Source organism: Cercospora beticola, chromosome 4, assembly GCF_033473495.1.
Source record: "Cercospora beticola chromosome 4, complete sequence".
NCBI classification, from domain to species: domain Eukaryota; kingdom Fungi; phylum Ascomycota; class Dothideomycetes; order Mycosphaerellales; family Mycosphaerellaceae; genus Cercospora; species Cercospora beticola.
In genome coordinates this window covers 2,736,784-2,752,730 of record NC_088938.1, presented here as the reverse complement: position 1 = coordinate 2,752,730, position 15,947 = coordinate 2,736,784, and the positions used below count along the sequence as shown (strand labels likewise).

The 15,947-nt window shown below is 53.7% G+C and overlaps 6 protein-coding genes across 6 annotated transcripts; 3 read left to right on the top strand and 3 right to left on the bottom strand.

Moving 5' to 3' along the window:
- Positions 1-3,848: 3,848 nt before the first annotated feature.
- Positions 3,849-4,015, top strand: RHO25_006733 (uncharacterized protein; the record flags this gene model as incomplete). Its single annotated transcript, XM_065602834.1, has 1 exon — positions 3,849-4,015. A coding segment is annotated over one exon (167 nt), but the record flags the coding sequence as incomplete, so codon positions are not given.
- Positions 4,016-6,432: 2,417 nt separating this feature from the next.
- RHO25_006732 (uncharacterized protein) lies at positions 6,433-7,049 on the bottom strand (the record flags this gene model as incomplete). Its single annotated transcript, XM_023597535.1, has 3 exons — positions 6,433-6,496; positions 6,552-6,714; positions 6,773-7,049. The coding sequence occupies 3 exons, from the start codon at positions 7,047-7,049 to the stop codon at positions 6,433-6,435; spliced, it is 504 nt and encodes a 167-aa protein (XP_023452085.1).
- Positions 7,050-8,035: 986 nt separating this feature from the next.
- Positions 8,036-8,950, bottom strand: RHO25_006731 (uncharacterized protein; the record flags this gene model as incomplete). The annotated part of the gene is made up of 1 exon (XM_023597534.1): positions 8,036-8,950. The coding sequence occupies one exon, from the start codon at positions 8,948-8,950 to the stop codon at positions 8,036-8,038; it is 915 nt and encodes a 304-aa protein (XP_023452086.1).
- A 1,202-nt stretch (positions 8,951-10,152) lies between these two features.
- Positions 10,153-10,866, top strand: RHO25_006730 (uncharacterized protein; the record flags this gene model as incomplete). Its single annotated transcript, XM_023597533.1, has 1 exon — positions 10,153-10,866. The coding sequence occupies one exon, from the start codon at positions 10,153-10,155 to the stop codon at positions 10,864-10,866; it is 714 nt and encodes a 237-aa protein (XP_023452087.1).
- Positions 10,867-11,776: 910 nt separating this feature from the next.
- RAR1 (Putative methionine--tRNA ligase, cytoplasmic protein rar1) lies at positions 11,777-13,741 on the bottom strand (the record flags this gene model as incomplete). Its single annotated transcript, XM_023597532.2, has 1 exon — positions 11,777-13,741. One exon carries the CDS (start codon positions 13,739-13,741, stop codon positions 11,777-11,779), a length of 1,965 nt encoding a protein of 654 aa, XP_023452983.1.
- A 1,227-nt stretch (positions 13,742-14,968) lies between these two features.
- Positions 14,969-15,783, top strand: RHO25_006728 (uncharacterized protein; the record flags this gene model as incomplete). Its single annotated transcript, XM_065602833.1, has 2 exons — positions 14,969-15,586; positions 15,646-15,783. 2 exons carry the CDS (start codon positions 14,969-14,971, stop codon positions 15,781-15,783), a joined length of 756 nt encoding a protein of 251 aa, XP_065458905.1.
- Positions 15,784-15,947: the final 164 nt, after the last annotated feature.

Below are 15,947 nucleotides of genomic sequence, written 5' to 3'. Positions count from 1 at the left end.
TTCGAAGCTCTTGATTGTCCTCACTGGATATGAATTCACTGAGATCGTCAGCGCCACCGCGGTCGAGAAATGATTGGCGGGCTTTCGGGCAGCATGTCCACAGTCCAGATCGGAGATGGGCAGGGTGCCTCGTGAACCATCCTTTGTTCATCTCCAAGCGACGCAGCGCAGGGACATGGTCATCATTGTCCGATCTCTTAGTTGCTTTGACAAAGATCTGGCGCAGAGCATATTCTTGCTCTACGTGGGTTGCCCTTCGCATCCTCAAGCTTGCACTTGCGGTCGACAGCTTTCTGGGCTACAGCCAAATCCGAACATGCATGGTCTCACGCTCAATGGCCTTTGTCTCTGTACCAGCGAACGGAAAAAGTCGCTTGAGTTTGGGGCTGCGTTATGGCCATCTTGCAGGGCACCCCGCGAGGTCGCTTTTTCTCGGAAGATATGTTTCGCAACCAGCACTGGCGCATCCGAACTTCATTGCGTTGCTTGGCTTGGTACCAACATATCCGCACTGTGGGTACGTTGACTTGGTCGACGAGAAACACGAAAGCCACCAATGCGACTGGTCAAGATCATGATATCCGACAACCATCTAGCTCGTGTCCACGGTGCAGACTATGCGGTACTGGGGCTTGTCTTCCCCAATCGGCGACGTGGTCCCATTGCTTCCATGCCCGATCGCCAACCTGCGATCGTGCGAGCCGATGTCCTCTGTTCAACCCATCGTCTTCCTCGAGACCGCAGCCTCCATCCTACCGGATATGGAAAATTGTATCCCACATGCACCGAGTGCCTCGACTGCCTTGTGATGATGTATCGCACGCACAAACCCATCGCTGTCCTTCTTTTGCTGCCACCGCGCCTGCTCTGTGCTGGCGAAGGCCATGGTAAGAATAGCGTGGTGGTGGTTTGTCGACCATCTGGGTGCTGCCAATGGTGGCGTCTCATACGCTGGGCTCCTGCTGAGGGTGGTGTTCTTGAGCGTCGGTATTCCGCTGCGGATGTCATTAAGGCCCGCTATCGTTCGCGTGTATCATCGTGCTCGCTCCACGGATGGATGCGCGTGTTCCAAGCCGTCTATTCGACACTTCAGGCCGTGATCACCGTGGATCCGCCAGTGATATGTGTTGTTGAGGCCAACCGCCGGCAGCCTATGCCGCTCTCAAATAAATACGTCAAGTATTCCGGCCTACAACATCGCGCCGGTCGTTTCGGCATGGCGGCTGGAGTTTGGTATTCGCGGGTATCGGCGATCCGTCGTGGACGTGTTCGAGGTCCGCCATCAATCGAGGGTCGTCGTGATCGTTCGGGGGACGGGTTCATCGGCATTGAGCCATTCGGTCGTTGTTCGAGAACTGTAATCGCCGGAATGCTGTAGGGATACTGTTCGGAACAGTCGCCGTAGCCCATGCCGCAAGGACCGGTTTTCCTCATGACGGTCGCAAATCGCCACGATGGGTCTCATGGCGTTTGATAAGTCGCCGGTTGCTTGAGCTCGACAAGCGGTAGGCCCTCCGCGTGTGACTGTCCTCGCGGCGATGATTATCGTGGGTTGTTGCTGTGTGTGGTGGTTGGTACCGCCGTGCGATTCACTCGCCGCCAGGGATGATGCCCCATGGCGGGCGCAAAGCGCCATACCGAGCATTGCGAGCTGAGACAACTGACTGGCTGCTTCAGCGCGGTGTTTTGTACGTTCTCGATACGCATGAGACCACACGGCAAGCGAGAACAGTCGTGTTATTTTCGATGCTGGAGGCGGAAGTCTTTTGCTACCAGGCTCGCTCCGCAAGGAGCACCGGCTGATTCGCGCATCCATGGCCGCAAATCGCCACCTCGTGTGCCCCAGCCTAAAACAATCCGCTCTCTCATTCTACGAAGCTTGGGGAGCGCTCGCAGAGGGTCTCAGACATCGATCGAGCCGACTGTGGTTTTGCTATGGCCGAAGCTGTGGCCGCAGAAACGCGATACCAGACCTGCGCCGCCTGTACTGCATCGCCGCTCCGCAGGCGCATACCACCACGTTGTCTACACTGCCATCGTCTACACGATCAAATGATTGTCCAATGTGTCTGAGCGATTTAGCAGAAGCGCCAACGGCGTTGTCATGGTGGGAGGAGTGGCATGCCAGCCACGGCCAAACTCCATTTCCTGGTCTGCATTTGCTCGGAACTGGTCCTATGCCAGAACACCGCGTATTGCACGATCAAACACCACGGTGCATCCATCTAAATGACCGTCTCAGCGACCTCCGCGTGTGCGCTCGTGTTCAACCGTAGTGTTGGTGGTGTTGTGGCCCCGAGAGCGTCGACGCCAGTCAGCCAGCCAGCCTCCGTTCACTCGGCCAGCCCCGCCACCACTGTCTCCCCGCTCCGACAGAACCAAGGGCTATAAGCGTTTCGAAATCTCCCTTAGTCATCATCATGGGAGCGCACCCATTCGCCAAAGCACCACATCATCGCCAAAAAAACAACTATCAGGTGAGTGCCTCATTCCCTTGACTCTTGTGTTCGAAACACGGCGGCGGCGGAAAATGGGGGATCTGGAATGGTGTTGGCAAGGTGGGCGATTTGGGCATGCATCATTACGAACGCAATGCGTTCAAAGCTACTGGTTGCTCAAGCAATTGAGGCAACCGAGCTCTTCTCTTTTGCTTTTGCATGGCCAGCATGTCCCTGGACATACACATTTTTGATGTCGTTGGAAAGAGCATGATCACAGCATCTCGAACAAATCACTTTTGCGTGTCGAGCGACGATGTTGCGAATGCAAATGAATTTTGCATTTTTGCGAAGCTTTGTGATCTTTGGCGGCGGAGGAGGGTGCAGCTGGAAGCAGCAGCTCTTGCCCGGCACGGCTGCGACAACACAACGAGACGCCGCATCAACTTCGAGTAATTTGGAGCTCCGTGAAGAGAACCGTCAGAGGCTCCGTATGGAGTTTGGCAGTCCTAAATGCAGTGATGCTGCTGTGACAGGTTACGCGAGGTAGAAAGCTTTGCCCCCTACTGCGGCGGTGAACTCGGGCGCGATTTGTCCTCAGCACCAACGGCACAACGACAACACAGTGCAGAGAGATCATGCGACCTTGAGGCCGCTGAAAATGGCCATGACAGCTTCCGTGGAAGGTTGCGTAACCTGAATTCCACTGACAGCCTTTTGCGCAGCCAGACGAGCTTGAGGTTTGCGGGCAGGCGCGGCTTCAGTGTTGGCCGGTTCTCGTTCATGAGGCACAGAGTACCACAACCAGCCAGCTAACAGGGTCTTAAAAAGTGCGATGATCGCGTATATGTCCAGCAGATGCAGCAGATCGAGTTGCAGGAGTTGCAGGGCTGTGGTGGGTACAGGGATGAATTTTGCACATTTGCGAGACTTAGAACGCGGCCGAACCAGCCGGACAGCGGAGCTGTCGCGACGAGGCCTCTTGCCGTAACGAGCAAGCCGTTGATCATGCACCCATGGGTAGGTCCATGAGCGTGGTCAGATCAACAAATGGACCAGACCGTTGCACTCGGGGCTGAGAAGGGATGCAACAAGATCTGGTACATGGGCGACCGGTCTGTGGGGGGAGAGAAACAAGCAGCGGACAACAATACCGTCCGAGACAGCGATGTCACAGAGCAATGTGCCCGCAGAGCCCAAGACCAGGAGCCGCGCATCTTCGAGGAAGCTCGAAGGGACACTGGCGGCCGCTCCCCCGTCATATGGCGGAGACGAAGTTCTTCGAATCTGTGCAATGTCCACAGTGCTCTCAATTGAAGCCGAAACAGCCAGCGGCATATGATTCAGTCCCAGCCCAGCCACATCCTTGCTGCTCTTGTCAGGCGACGATGGCACACACGACCGCGCTAGCTACGGAGATCCTCAAGCGCAGTGGCAAGATCCTGAGTAGTGCCGGGCCAGTGCGAAATCTCTACAACGGAATACAAAGCGGGCAACGGAGGGCCTTCATGGTTGTCAATCCTTTCTGGAGTGCCCTCGGCAAGCCCAATCAGCTGCGAAACAACGCGAACGCGTAAATCGCCCTTATGGCTAGATCGATGGACCACTGCGGCGTCCTCATGAGTTCTGATTGTGTTCACTGTGACACGAAGTGGGAAAGAGGTTTGTATTGGTCCTGGGGGGCGAACACACGTCCTTCAACTTCGCACGCATGACCAATTATCCGAATCCCGGCTGCGCATCATCAGACAGCCGCAGCGCAACATCGCGGTTCAACCACGCGAAGCAGGTGAGCGAACGGGCAACATCATTCCATCAGTGTGGCGCTTCTGGTGGACCGCGCCGGCCGCCTACATCACGGACTTGTGAGCATCACCGCGGCACTCACATGATTCTGAAATGACGCTGACTCGCGGCTGGCGCATCTTCCGACCGCGCGGGATAATCAGGCCGCCGGAGCTGCACTGGGAGTCTTCAACCCTCTTTCGGACTCACCGAGCGAGGACAGAACAGAAGAGCCCACGCGCAGTGGCCGGGTCGGACAGTCATCATGTTGCGCGATGCCAACCACACATCCTCTTCCCCTCGAAGAGCCATTGGCCGTCAGAGTAGAATCGAGACTCTCGACCTCAATGCGCTTCAGATGGGGTGATGGATAAGCGCTGCAGTGGTTGCGCGCATTCTGCCGCTGACGATCTTCACAGTCGATGCATCACTCCAGCAGCTCCAATCGCGGCTCCCACTCGGTCGCCGTACGACGACGACGAAGACGAAGCGAGCTCGAATCGCTCGCCCAGCGTGGAAGCATTCCTGCGCCATCGGACTGTTTCCCCCCACTTGCTGGCGATGTATGGACATGATGGTTCGCGACGGGACTTCACGGTCTTTCACAATCCTTCAATCCTTCGCCATCTTCCCAAGGAGCTTTGAAGTGCGCCATCTTTCACATGATTGTGGACACACAGCTTCACATCTGAAGCGATGTTTCGCTCGCATTACAGCTTGCCCTCATCGCACGATCGCCGCTCGCTAGACTGGAACCGCGTCAAGCGAGGCTCGCCGCACCTCAGCAGAACCCACTCCCATGGTATTCGCTGAACGGATAACGTGGTCTGATCAACAAGCATCACAAGAGCATCGGAACGCAATTGCGAGATGTAACAGCTGCCGATAGTGGTGTCCTTGGTGTACACCCACCTCTACAGGCGTTGTTGCCGCACCATAATAATACGTACGCTTCGCGGGCGGCTCAAGAAGCGAGCTGTGGAGGTAGGCCACAGCACACAGCATGGACAACGAGCACTTGGCCAGCTGCCACCGAGAGGATGGAATGGGAAAGAGAAGACAAGTGGCGGGACTCGACGCCCCCTTTCCCGATTGGTGTCTAGCAGCTGACGATGAGAACGGTATTTATCAAGGTCGCAGCGAGCGCAAGTGGTTTGCCTTGTCGTGACCCTGGTGTTGGGCCTCCGCTTTGCATGGCTTGGAGGCTCAGTTCCTTCTTTGCATTGAGAGTTGGACCTCTTTCTTGCATTTGAAGTTGGACCTCTTCTTTGCATTGGGTGGTGGACCTCTTCTTTGCGTGAAGAGCTGAATATCTGCCTCGTACAAGGAGCCAGGTCTCTTCTTTGCATAGTGGCGGCTGGGCGGGACATCTGATGCAGGAGCTTGAAGTCTCTGGCGGGTTACGGTAGTGGGGCCGAATGAGTACAACAGAAGATCTCCGGTGGGTGGGGTGCTACAAGATGGTGGCAGGTCATGCACGCACATGATTCGAATCTGATGGGCACCATGCGATAATCGAATCGGCTGTCCATTGCCAGTCGCTAGGACCGACTATCTTTGAGCTTGACATCCCGCGGTATGACGGAGTAGAGTTTCTTCTATTACGCCTGTATCTCAAGCACTTCTCAGTGCCTTTGTTCAAAGCATCCATGTCTCTTGCAGACCCTATCGGCGGGTCAAAGCCCCGTACACGCAGCCCTTGCCTTTGCCTTGCTCTTGCAACCCGATCACCATTTCTGCCATTCCTCGGTTGGGACCCCGTCTCATACAAGGTGTCCCTCATGCCTCCTCCACGTGTTGTGAACGCGCCCGAACATGCTCGCAGTCGTGTTGCTATGCAATGTGCAGTGATCGCACGTCTACGAGCCACACTGAAGCCAACATGGAACTCAGTCACATGCACGGCCGGCTCGGAAAAAGATGGCGTGTGATTGATGAGACCAGATGGGAGGTTCTCGTGGAAAAGACTGTACGTTGGAAGTGGAAGACAGCGTGTCCTGGTACATGCTGAGTCAGATACTTGGCAAAGCTACTCTACAGTGACCTCAGCTCAAAGCTCGAGGTGTTTTATTACCGCACTTGCCATCTGCCTCCTTCTTTCTAACACTGAAATCACAAGATATGGGGCCAATACTGTGTAGAGCACAAAGCACCAGCGAAATATCTCCCATGTCCTCGAAGATTCCGGCCGTTTCAGTCCCAATTCCGCTCAAACCATACGCTCGTCCTTGTTCTGTGCAGGTGTCTTTAGAAGGTCCCGAAGAGCCTCAATCCTGCGATATGTTAGCTCAGGGCTCTGCGGCTGGCACGTGAATTTGATGTCCATACTTCGCGTCGTCGTCCAACTGACCAAGCTTCTCCACCTGCTTGTTACATTCGGCCAGCTCCTCAGCCGTCATATTTTCGAAATGGCCAGCGAGCTCACGAAGGTGATTGAAATGCTCTTCCTCTCCAGCTTCCTTGAACAGGGTCTCAACCGAATCGAACAGAACTATGCACGGATTAGCAAGTCGAGTCGCATATCAGTCACGGCGCCGGCAGTAACTTACTGTCACTGGCTGCGGTCTCTTCTTCGGTTGGAGCACGATCCTCCGGAAGGCGCATGCGCGAAGCCCAGAGTCGGGCCATGGCCTCTCTGAGCAGATCTCTCTTCGCGGCAAGCTTCTCCCCTTCCTCGATGAGCTTCTTTGTTTGCTCGCGGAGCATCTTTTCTTCCCCGATGAGCTCGCTGTCTACGGGCTGAAGGTCGTCGACATTGCTGACTCCTGTGTCCACCTGGTCTGGTTTTGTACTCGGCATCGATGCAGTGTCGTTCTTTGGTGCCATCTTCGAAAGTGCTGCACACGTCGATGTTGCTGCTTGATAGCAGTAGCAGTGGCAATTTATATACAGGACTCAGCAAACCTTCAGGGCCACAACGCTTCCAGTCACCAGTCGACAATCGCCCAAACAACAATCAGAGCCCACTCAACCAGTAAAACGCCCCGAACATTCCAGAGGCATCCGGCTTTGAGAGACCACGTTCTCACCTTGGACCCAAGAGTTTCAGCGACGCCGCCCAAAACAGTAGCAGAGGAGCGAATGCGCAAATTGGTGCCAGCCAGGTCTATAAGCAATACTACCAGAGGTAAGCTCGCAACCGAGCACATCGCCTCCTGACACTCGACAAGACGACTTGTGAGAAGCCGAACACTCATCTTCTCAGAAACGATTGCCTTGCGTCGAAAGATGTCGCTCAAATGTCCTGTTGCCGTGATTGAGAGGCTCACACGGGATCAACAGGAAATCAGTCAGCGAATTAAGAGAACAACTGCAGCCGGTTGTGAGCAACGCCGAAGTTCTGTCATTGCCTCCAAAGGAAGACAAGGAGCTGGACAGGGTCAAAGACGTTCGTTTCTTGATACAATATATCCAAACTAACCTATTTCACTCGTTACTCCGCAAGTCATTTTGCTCGAAGATGTCATTTGCATTCTACGTTCGTGTTCACTGAAACGCTTGCGCCTCGGATCGCTCTCTCCTAATGGCATTTGCTCAAAGCTATATCTCTGTTCCATGGTGTACGGAAAGAAGTTACCGACAGTGAAAGAGAAAGCGAGCCGGAGCAGTACAAACAGGCGAGCCTCATGCTCAACTGTGTATTTAGGCAATGATGCAAGGCCTTGACTGAAGGACAACCTATCGGCGTCTCATGAATCGACCGATTCACAGTCCTCATGGCTTTGATTTCATTGCCATCTTGATCTAGGCTACCTGCGGCGCTTGGGAACTGCTCGGTCCAATTCGCGACAGCCATGATGGGGGCGCTGCCTTCAAACTCCTCCCAGTTCGATCTCTCTGAGTGGCCGAGAGCCCTGGTAGTACGTCGTTCGCTGGCGCTTGTGCGGGCGAGGTTGGCCGAACAGCGTAGCAGGAATCTTCTCTGGCTCAGCTGCCAGCCCCAGTTCAACGATAGCAGAATCTGTCGCGACACTCTTCCATGCTTCGTGCACCGCCCAAAGCAGTAGGCCGTCGCAATGCTTGAAACAATGCACGAATGCGGCCTCAGCAAGACGGACGAACTTGATCTTGTTGAGCTTGCGGTACGGCGCGAGCTCATCCTTCTTGTCCTCCGGTCGAAGACCGTACATGCTTGCAAAGTCCACACTCTTCCGTTCCTCTTCGTGCATTCCACAAGCAAAATAGTAGGGGTTCTCGTCGAAACTTGCCGAGAAAACGCGGTAACAATCTTCAAATCGAGAAGAGCTCCACTCATCCATGCCGCCAGTCCGCGCGATGGTACGCAAGAGAAAGCTGAAGATGAATTTGATCGCGCCTCTTCTTGCTTTGGCTTCAATCTCAACGAATTGTTGCTTGTACTTGGGGAGATTGAGCTTGCTGAAGAATGGCGAGACCGATGGCCAAGTGTGCCAAAGCTCAATCGACCCCATGGTGTAGATGTACCAACGGATGAAAGCACCAGGATCTCGGTCCATGTGCATGGAATGTTTTCTCTTTTGAAGTTCGGACTCCTCCACGTCCAGGTAAATGGCCTCTTCGGCACTGAGATAGTGAGTTGGCCATTTTTGTGTTCTCTCAGTGTCTCCCTTAGCTTTCTGTTCATCGATTTGTCTGTGGAATGCGCCGTTGGTGTACGGCATGTCGAGTCTGGGCTTGAACGCCTCAATGCGACGCGCATTGTTGGCGGCAATGTTGGCCCAGGAGGCGTTGAGTACGGCGGAAGGCATCACGCACAAAGCAGCAGAAGCTTTGCGGCTGGAAGGGCAACAAAGGTCGTTATCGGAAGCGATGTTGCTCGAGGATGCCTCTCAGTCGTAGTCGATATGTGTGGGATGTTGAAAGAAAGAAGAGCAAGTGGACTCTGCGTCGGAATTTATTGCGGGCGTGCAGGCGAAGACTCGATGCCAACGCGTCGCCGTTCACTTAGCAAAGTTTGTTGGCGCGCTGAAAAATGTGGGGTTTTCACCTGAATATGCTTGTGTGCCTAGACCAGGCAACAACTGAGGAAGGTTCTAGAGAGATCTCTGTGATCCTTTCAACAAACCTAACACCTCTCGCAGTATGAAGTAAAGTGTTGTCCTTCGATGTTTCCGAGTTTCAAGATCAGTTGTGTTCTCCCCTGCGCCTTTCCCCTCTGTCTCAACACCACATTATCAGCTGACAATGCATCATCGCGCTTGGACGATCTGAAACGATGAATTGAATGCATATACGCGTCGTGTCACGCTAGCTGTTACTACGAGAGCCCCTCGGCCTCATCTCAGGGACGCCCAAAATCGGAGACTACTGGCATTCGAGATCACCTGCTGCAGTCAAAAGAGTCTGAATGCTCAGGCCTATCAACAAACGAGAGCCTCAGATGTATCCAGAAGCTGCAAGAAATTCTGACAAGGAAGCTGCAACGTCTACCGCTTTCGCGAAGCTACTCTCTTGGTCTGCCATGGACTCGTCGACATGTACACTGTCATATGTACAGTTCACTTCCTACCGTCCTTCCATGATCCGCGAAGTCATCATGACCGGCTTGCAAAATCCCCGTCGTCACTGGCACGGCCCTATGGAATGATGACGATCTCACGAACTCCAATCTGGACGATGTCTCCTTGCCGGTACCCATTGAAGCAATTGAATCTATTGCCCCAGTGTTTCGCAACGCTAAAACTCAAATCTATCATGAATGTCGGTCCACAAGCCACCTAGCTACACAATTGACGTACTCCGAGACAAGTCGATATTCCCACTAAGAGACCTCTCGAGCCATCCCGTGCCACATGGATCGAACTTGGCACGCCTCATTCACTTCCGCCGGTACGACTAGTGAAGGCACGCGGTCTGTTCACTGACTCCTCGAGCCACACATTTGCTGTCCTGTCTTGTACCTGCTTCCTTTCCCTGGCCTTCGAAGATCAGCAGCGGAATATTCGTAAAGATGTCCTCGCCACTGCCATCGTCGCCCAAGGCCACAACGCCGCCGTCACGGAAGGACGCAGTCAACATGTCTCTGCACTTCCGAGCACCAGCGATCGTCGTACCCAACCGCCTCGAGTCGCCAGAGGTCACCATCAATGTTTTGAATGAGGGCTATAAGAAGGATTTCAGAGTTCCACGAGCTCTCATCTGTGCCAAATCCGAATACTTCGAAGCAGCGTTCTTGAACGAGATGAAGGAGACGCAGACGCGAGTGCTCGACCTTGCTGAAGACGCAGACGTCACTCACGCTATGATGAAACTCTTCATTACCTGGCTACACACGGGCCTCGTGTATGCAGATGAGATGGGTGGCATTCCGGCGATTGCCTCTGATTACGGATACATCGCAGCCCCTGGCACTAAGCGTCCTGCCACAGGTCAGACATCCGCTTCCCACATTGTTAAATCTTCATCGACTGATGAGCCCATAGAAGCCCCTGAGGACGAGCCCGCAACGAAGCGAAGCAAAGGCGAAGATATCACAGAGATCCCAGACACGGAAACTCAAGGCTGTGAGAGCTTAAATGCTGCTGCGAGCTACACAACTGCTCCGCAAGATCCCCCAGTCCGAGACCCAAGAGATCCAATCACATGGTCATACCGCTCTCTCTCTTCGAAATTTACGTCTTTGCTGATCGATACGACACTGTGGCTCTTCGCAACCAGGTCATGAACATAATCCAGTACAAGCTGGTAGAGCTGAAACACTTCCCTGGGCGCCCCGAGAGCATTCAATACGCAGTCGAGAACCTTCGGTCCGAATGTCCACTGCGGAGACTCCTCGGGGGCTGGTTCAGCACATGTATAAGAGCCAAAAGCTTCACAGGTCGCCGCGAAGCCATGATCAAGTTTCTTACCGCCTGCCCACCAGAATTTCTAGCCGAATGCATGACCGCCATGATCGTGTTCCGAGACTGCAGAGCTTGTTCCCCGAATCACGACTGCGTACTTCAAGGGCATGAGCAGGATGACGGGGTAGAGCTCTGCAGGTGGCAGCCATGTACCTTTCATGAGCACGACAAGGGTGGAGAGGAGGCGCGGTGGGAGTGTGAGAGGTTGTGGGAGGCGCTGGACAGGATGTCGGACAGGTGTGTGACGCACCATGACAATGTGGAACGCCGTGTATACGACTAGTTGGGTGGAAGTTTGACGTCCATTGTTTGAGAGAGCAGAAATGAGTGTGGCGAAGTTTGCTGGCGATCGTCTGAGGCAATGCTACATTGCCGCACGGCGTATGGTAACAAGATCGATGTTTACCGTGGCAGGAAAGGGACACGCAGGAGTTTGTCGTTGTTGTACGTGAAGGAGCCAAGGAGGCGCGATGACCAAACCAAGCAGACCGGAAGAGAGAAGGGCAAAGTCGAGGAGTCTGAGATCGGTGCTGTCACTTGAGGGCACGATGCTGTCGCACCGGCCATCTGCCGCTTGCTACTGTAGCATAATCCATTGGATTCTGTATCATCCCGCCTGCAGAAGTGAGTACGCCTATAGCCACCATCATCGCTAATCCCAACACGACGGAACGCCCCCGTATTCCACTTCTTGGATGCAAAACACAAAAGGCCGTATTTCAACACCGCCCACTAGGATGTCTGCAACGTGGCCTGCTTCACACCTTCTGTCACCTCCTTCACCGCGTCATCCGCGGAAGGCTTCTCCGCGCCATCCTTCGCCGAAGCCTCTACTCCCTCACCCGCACCATCCACCTGCGCCGCCGCTCTCTCAGCGGCCTTCTTGGCCTTCTTCTTATCCTTGTCAGCTTTCCTCGCCGCCTTCTTCTTCGCTTCCTCTTCCTTTGCCTTCTTCAGCTCATCACCGCCAAACATCTCCTTCCAGACTTGTTCCTGCTCAGGCTTGATGTTCTTGAACAAGTGTGCTGCCTTGCCGATCTTGTGACCAGCAGGAATGCTCTCCGCTTGCCAGTCATCAGGGATGATGAGCAAATCCGCTTGCAGTTGCGAAAGGATGCTCTTTGTTGTGCCTGGCATGTAGGGTGCGATGATAGAAGCGAGGAGATGAATGTGTTGCACTGCAATGTTGACGACGGCATCACATCGCGCGCGCTCGTTCGTGAAGAGGTTGTTGTCGAGTCGGTTCGACTGGAGAAGGAGATTGCCCAGAGATGAGATCTCACGAGCAGTGATCAGACCAGCTTTGAGATGCACGGCGTCCATGTCGGCAATGTACTGTTTCACCTTCGCATTTGTATCGGCGATGTGCTTCTTCAGACCGGTTGACACATCTTCGGGTAGGCTGTCCTTGGGCCAAGCTGGGATGACGCTGTCGTAGTTCGCTGAGTTAACGAACTTGAGAACGCGGTTGACGAAGTTGCCAAAGTTGGCGACGAGCTCGTTGTTATTGGCGGCAATGAAAGCATCCCATTCGAATTCGGTGTCGGAGGTCTCGGGTCGTCGAAGGAGGAGGAAGTATCGCCAGACGTCAGGAGACACGCCAGTCTCTTTCGCGCTGTTGCCGAAGACACCGATATTTCTCGACTTGCTAAACTTTCCGCGTTCGTAGTTGAGGTACTCGGTTGTTGACAAAGTATTCAGCATGGTCCACTTGTCGCCTGTTCCCAGCTGTGATGATGGAAAGACGACGGTGTGGAACGGCACGTTGTCCTTGCCCATGAACTGGTACAGCTGAACGTTTTCCGGATTCCGCCACCACTTCTCCCAGTGCTCTGTGTAGTTTGCTGTGATGGAGACATATCCGATACAGGCGTCGAACCACACGTACATAACCTTGTCGTCGTATCCAGGCAATGGGATGGGCGTTCCCCACTTGAGATCTCTCGTGATACCTCGAGGCTTCAGCCCTTCTCTGATCCAGGCGTTTGTGATGTTGATACCGTTATCGCTCCACAATCCCTCCACCTGGCTCTTTGCGTTCCACTCTGCTGTCTTGTCCTGCAACTTGTCCAGCTGAAGGTACATGTGCTTCGTCTCGCGCACTTCCGGTGTTGCGCCATCAAGCTTGCAGCGTGGATTCTTCAAGTCCAGAGGATCAAGCAAATGCCCACATTTGTCGCATTGATCTCCTCGCGCATCGTTGTAGCCACACAATGGGCACTCTCCTTCGACAAATCGATCTGCGAGGAAAGAGTTGTGCTGTGTGCAGTATGGCTGCTTTGTGGTCTGCTCTTCCAAGTAGCCATTCTTGTGCAGCTTGAGGAAGATGTCTTGCGCGATGTCGGTCTGCTGCTGGGTGGGTGTTCGGCCAAAGTGGTCGAACTCGATCTCAAACCAGTCGTAGACTTCTTTGTGCAGTTTGTTGTATTTGTCGCAGAGTTGTTGAGGTGTGACGCCTTCTTCTATGGCTTTGGTTTCTGTCGCTGTGCCATACTCGTCCGTCCCGCAGACATACAGTGTAGGTACTCCACGAGCTTTGCTGTAGCGCGAGAAGACGTCTGCTGACAACACCGAGCCGATGATGTTGCCCAAGTGTGGGACGTTGTTGACATATGGCAGAGCCGATGTGATCAAGACATTACGCTTTCCATCTTCTGGCAAAATCACCTTTTTGCTGCCATCTGCTGTCGTGCTCATGTCGCGTGCTCGGCGGGTGCTTCTCGTGGAAGTGGGGTGTAGGCGGAGAGAGTGGAGGTGGCGGGAGGGTGAGGTCGCAGTGAGAACTTGTGAGTGAGGTTGTTTCGGTGAGCGAGTTTGGTATGGGCAGTGGTATTGTCAAGTCAAAGAAGTGGCCGACGACGTGTTTCGAGCTGGTCTCGGCGATCACAGTCATCGCGACTCCCAAAACTTGCCCCTCCATGCATTGGCCAGCTGCAGGGGCAGGGCGGATCTACCCGCGATCAGAATACGTCCCGTTTGATTTCTCCCGTCCTCCTCCTGTTTTGTTCTTTGCGCTTCTTGCATCCACATGTCAACCTCAGAATGCTTCCACAATGCAGTCTCGAAGCCACGACTCATCACGAATGTCAGAAATGACCGTCTGAATCTGCAAGCGACTTCGCAATCATGAGAGGAAGAACTTGGCAAGCACGAGTGCGATGCTCGAAGTAGACAATCCAAGAACATGACCGAGATACTCATGTTGGTAGTTCATAAGCCCAAGGACACGCCATTGTCCAACTCTGGGTGATCTCTGTGTACTTGGGTCCAAAGGATCCCGTCGAGCTGCATCTTCATACCTAGGTGAATGTTGCAAATGCGATCATCCGAGCAGTTTGCCAGTCACAATCCCCCATCTTAGCACTACGCCAAACCTTTCAAACCAATGAATGTTTGATGCCCACACGCGTGGAATGCAGTAGGTCTACCCTTTTTGAATCGTTTGAAGGCTCCAATTCGCCGTCGTAGGCCACTGCGTTCACTCACAACACTATGATCGGCTTTTGCAAGAGAGAGCCGTTGTTCTCAAATGCGCAGTCGAACTGGTATCTCTGAGCAAGTGAGGGAGTTGTGAGTGTAAATTTGAGTGAAGTGAAAAAGAAGCCCAAACAAATCTCGCGATCACAACCTGCCCCAGCAACACGAATCCGACTCCTTTACGACACGACTCAAAATCACAGACCCGCTTCGGCGACATCTTGTAATCACGACAAGGCGGCTGCCGAAGTACGAGACGTGGCTCACAAGCAGAGAGACGGCAAAGAACCACAACTGAGCAGGCGACCACTTCCAAGATACTACCAGCTTCACATTCAGCTCCAGCTCTGACACTACTGTGCTCGACTGCGGTTCTGGTTTCGCGAATTTACTCAAGTCGGAACATCGTCAAGTACACGACCACAGCTTTTGGCGGCAGGCGCAACAATGGCTCCCCGCCGCAACCCCGATAACTTAACGGAGCCAAGGAAGAGGAGCCATGTGGATGCTGACAATGAGGAACTTCCGCTTCCAAAGAAAGAGAAGCTGGCTGACCTGGTTGTCAATGGCGTGAAACTGATCACCCTGGAACAAGCCAAGTCAAGGCGCGCCGAACTAGAGAACACCCTTCAAGCAAAACTTAAACTTGTAGAGGCTCAAAGACAGCAACTCGCTGAAGTGGAGTTGATGATTGAGGAGCTTCACCTTCAGAATGCGCAATGGCAGGCACAGAGGGATGCTCTAGTAGCACGACCAGATCCTAGTCTCTACAAGTTACCATCGAACGACCCGAGACTTAAGGTTACGAGCAAGCCTCAACAGGATCTGCCCATGCAGCCAGCCAACCCGAAATATGTCGACGTTCAAACTCAGACAGAGTGGTGGGACCGTAAGCAAGCCAGTCGACCCAAGTTTATCGGGAAGCTCCTGGCAGACAGGGAGGCCAAGAGGATGGAGGAGCGACGTCGACAACGCGCAGAGATGGTTGCGAACTTTGCGGCGCAGAAGGCGAAGCTGAAACGCCAGCAGGAAGGGGCTATCGCTGTTTTGGAAGACACTCATGAGGTGGGGCTTGTGCTTTGGCCGACAAGCATAAGATGGAGCTCAAAACTCTGGCCGACAAGCATGAGGTGGCGCTCAAGACTTTGGACGGCAAGCACACGGCCGGCCTCAATGCTTTGGTCGATGAGCATGAATCGGCTCTCGATGATTTAGAGTATCGGCACGCGGAAGCTCTGGATACTTTCGACAACAAGCGTTGAGTGTGTGGTCTCAGAGTCAATGACTAGGCACTGCTGCCCAGGAATCGGTTGCAGTAAAGCTATCAAAACACTTGGAGTAGCTCGAGAACTTTCAAGTTTGTGCAAGATATATTTGGATCGAGTTCTTGGTTCTGTCAAATATCTACTGTCTCTTTTCTGTCTGA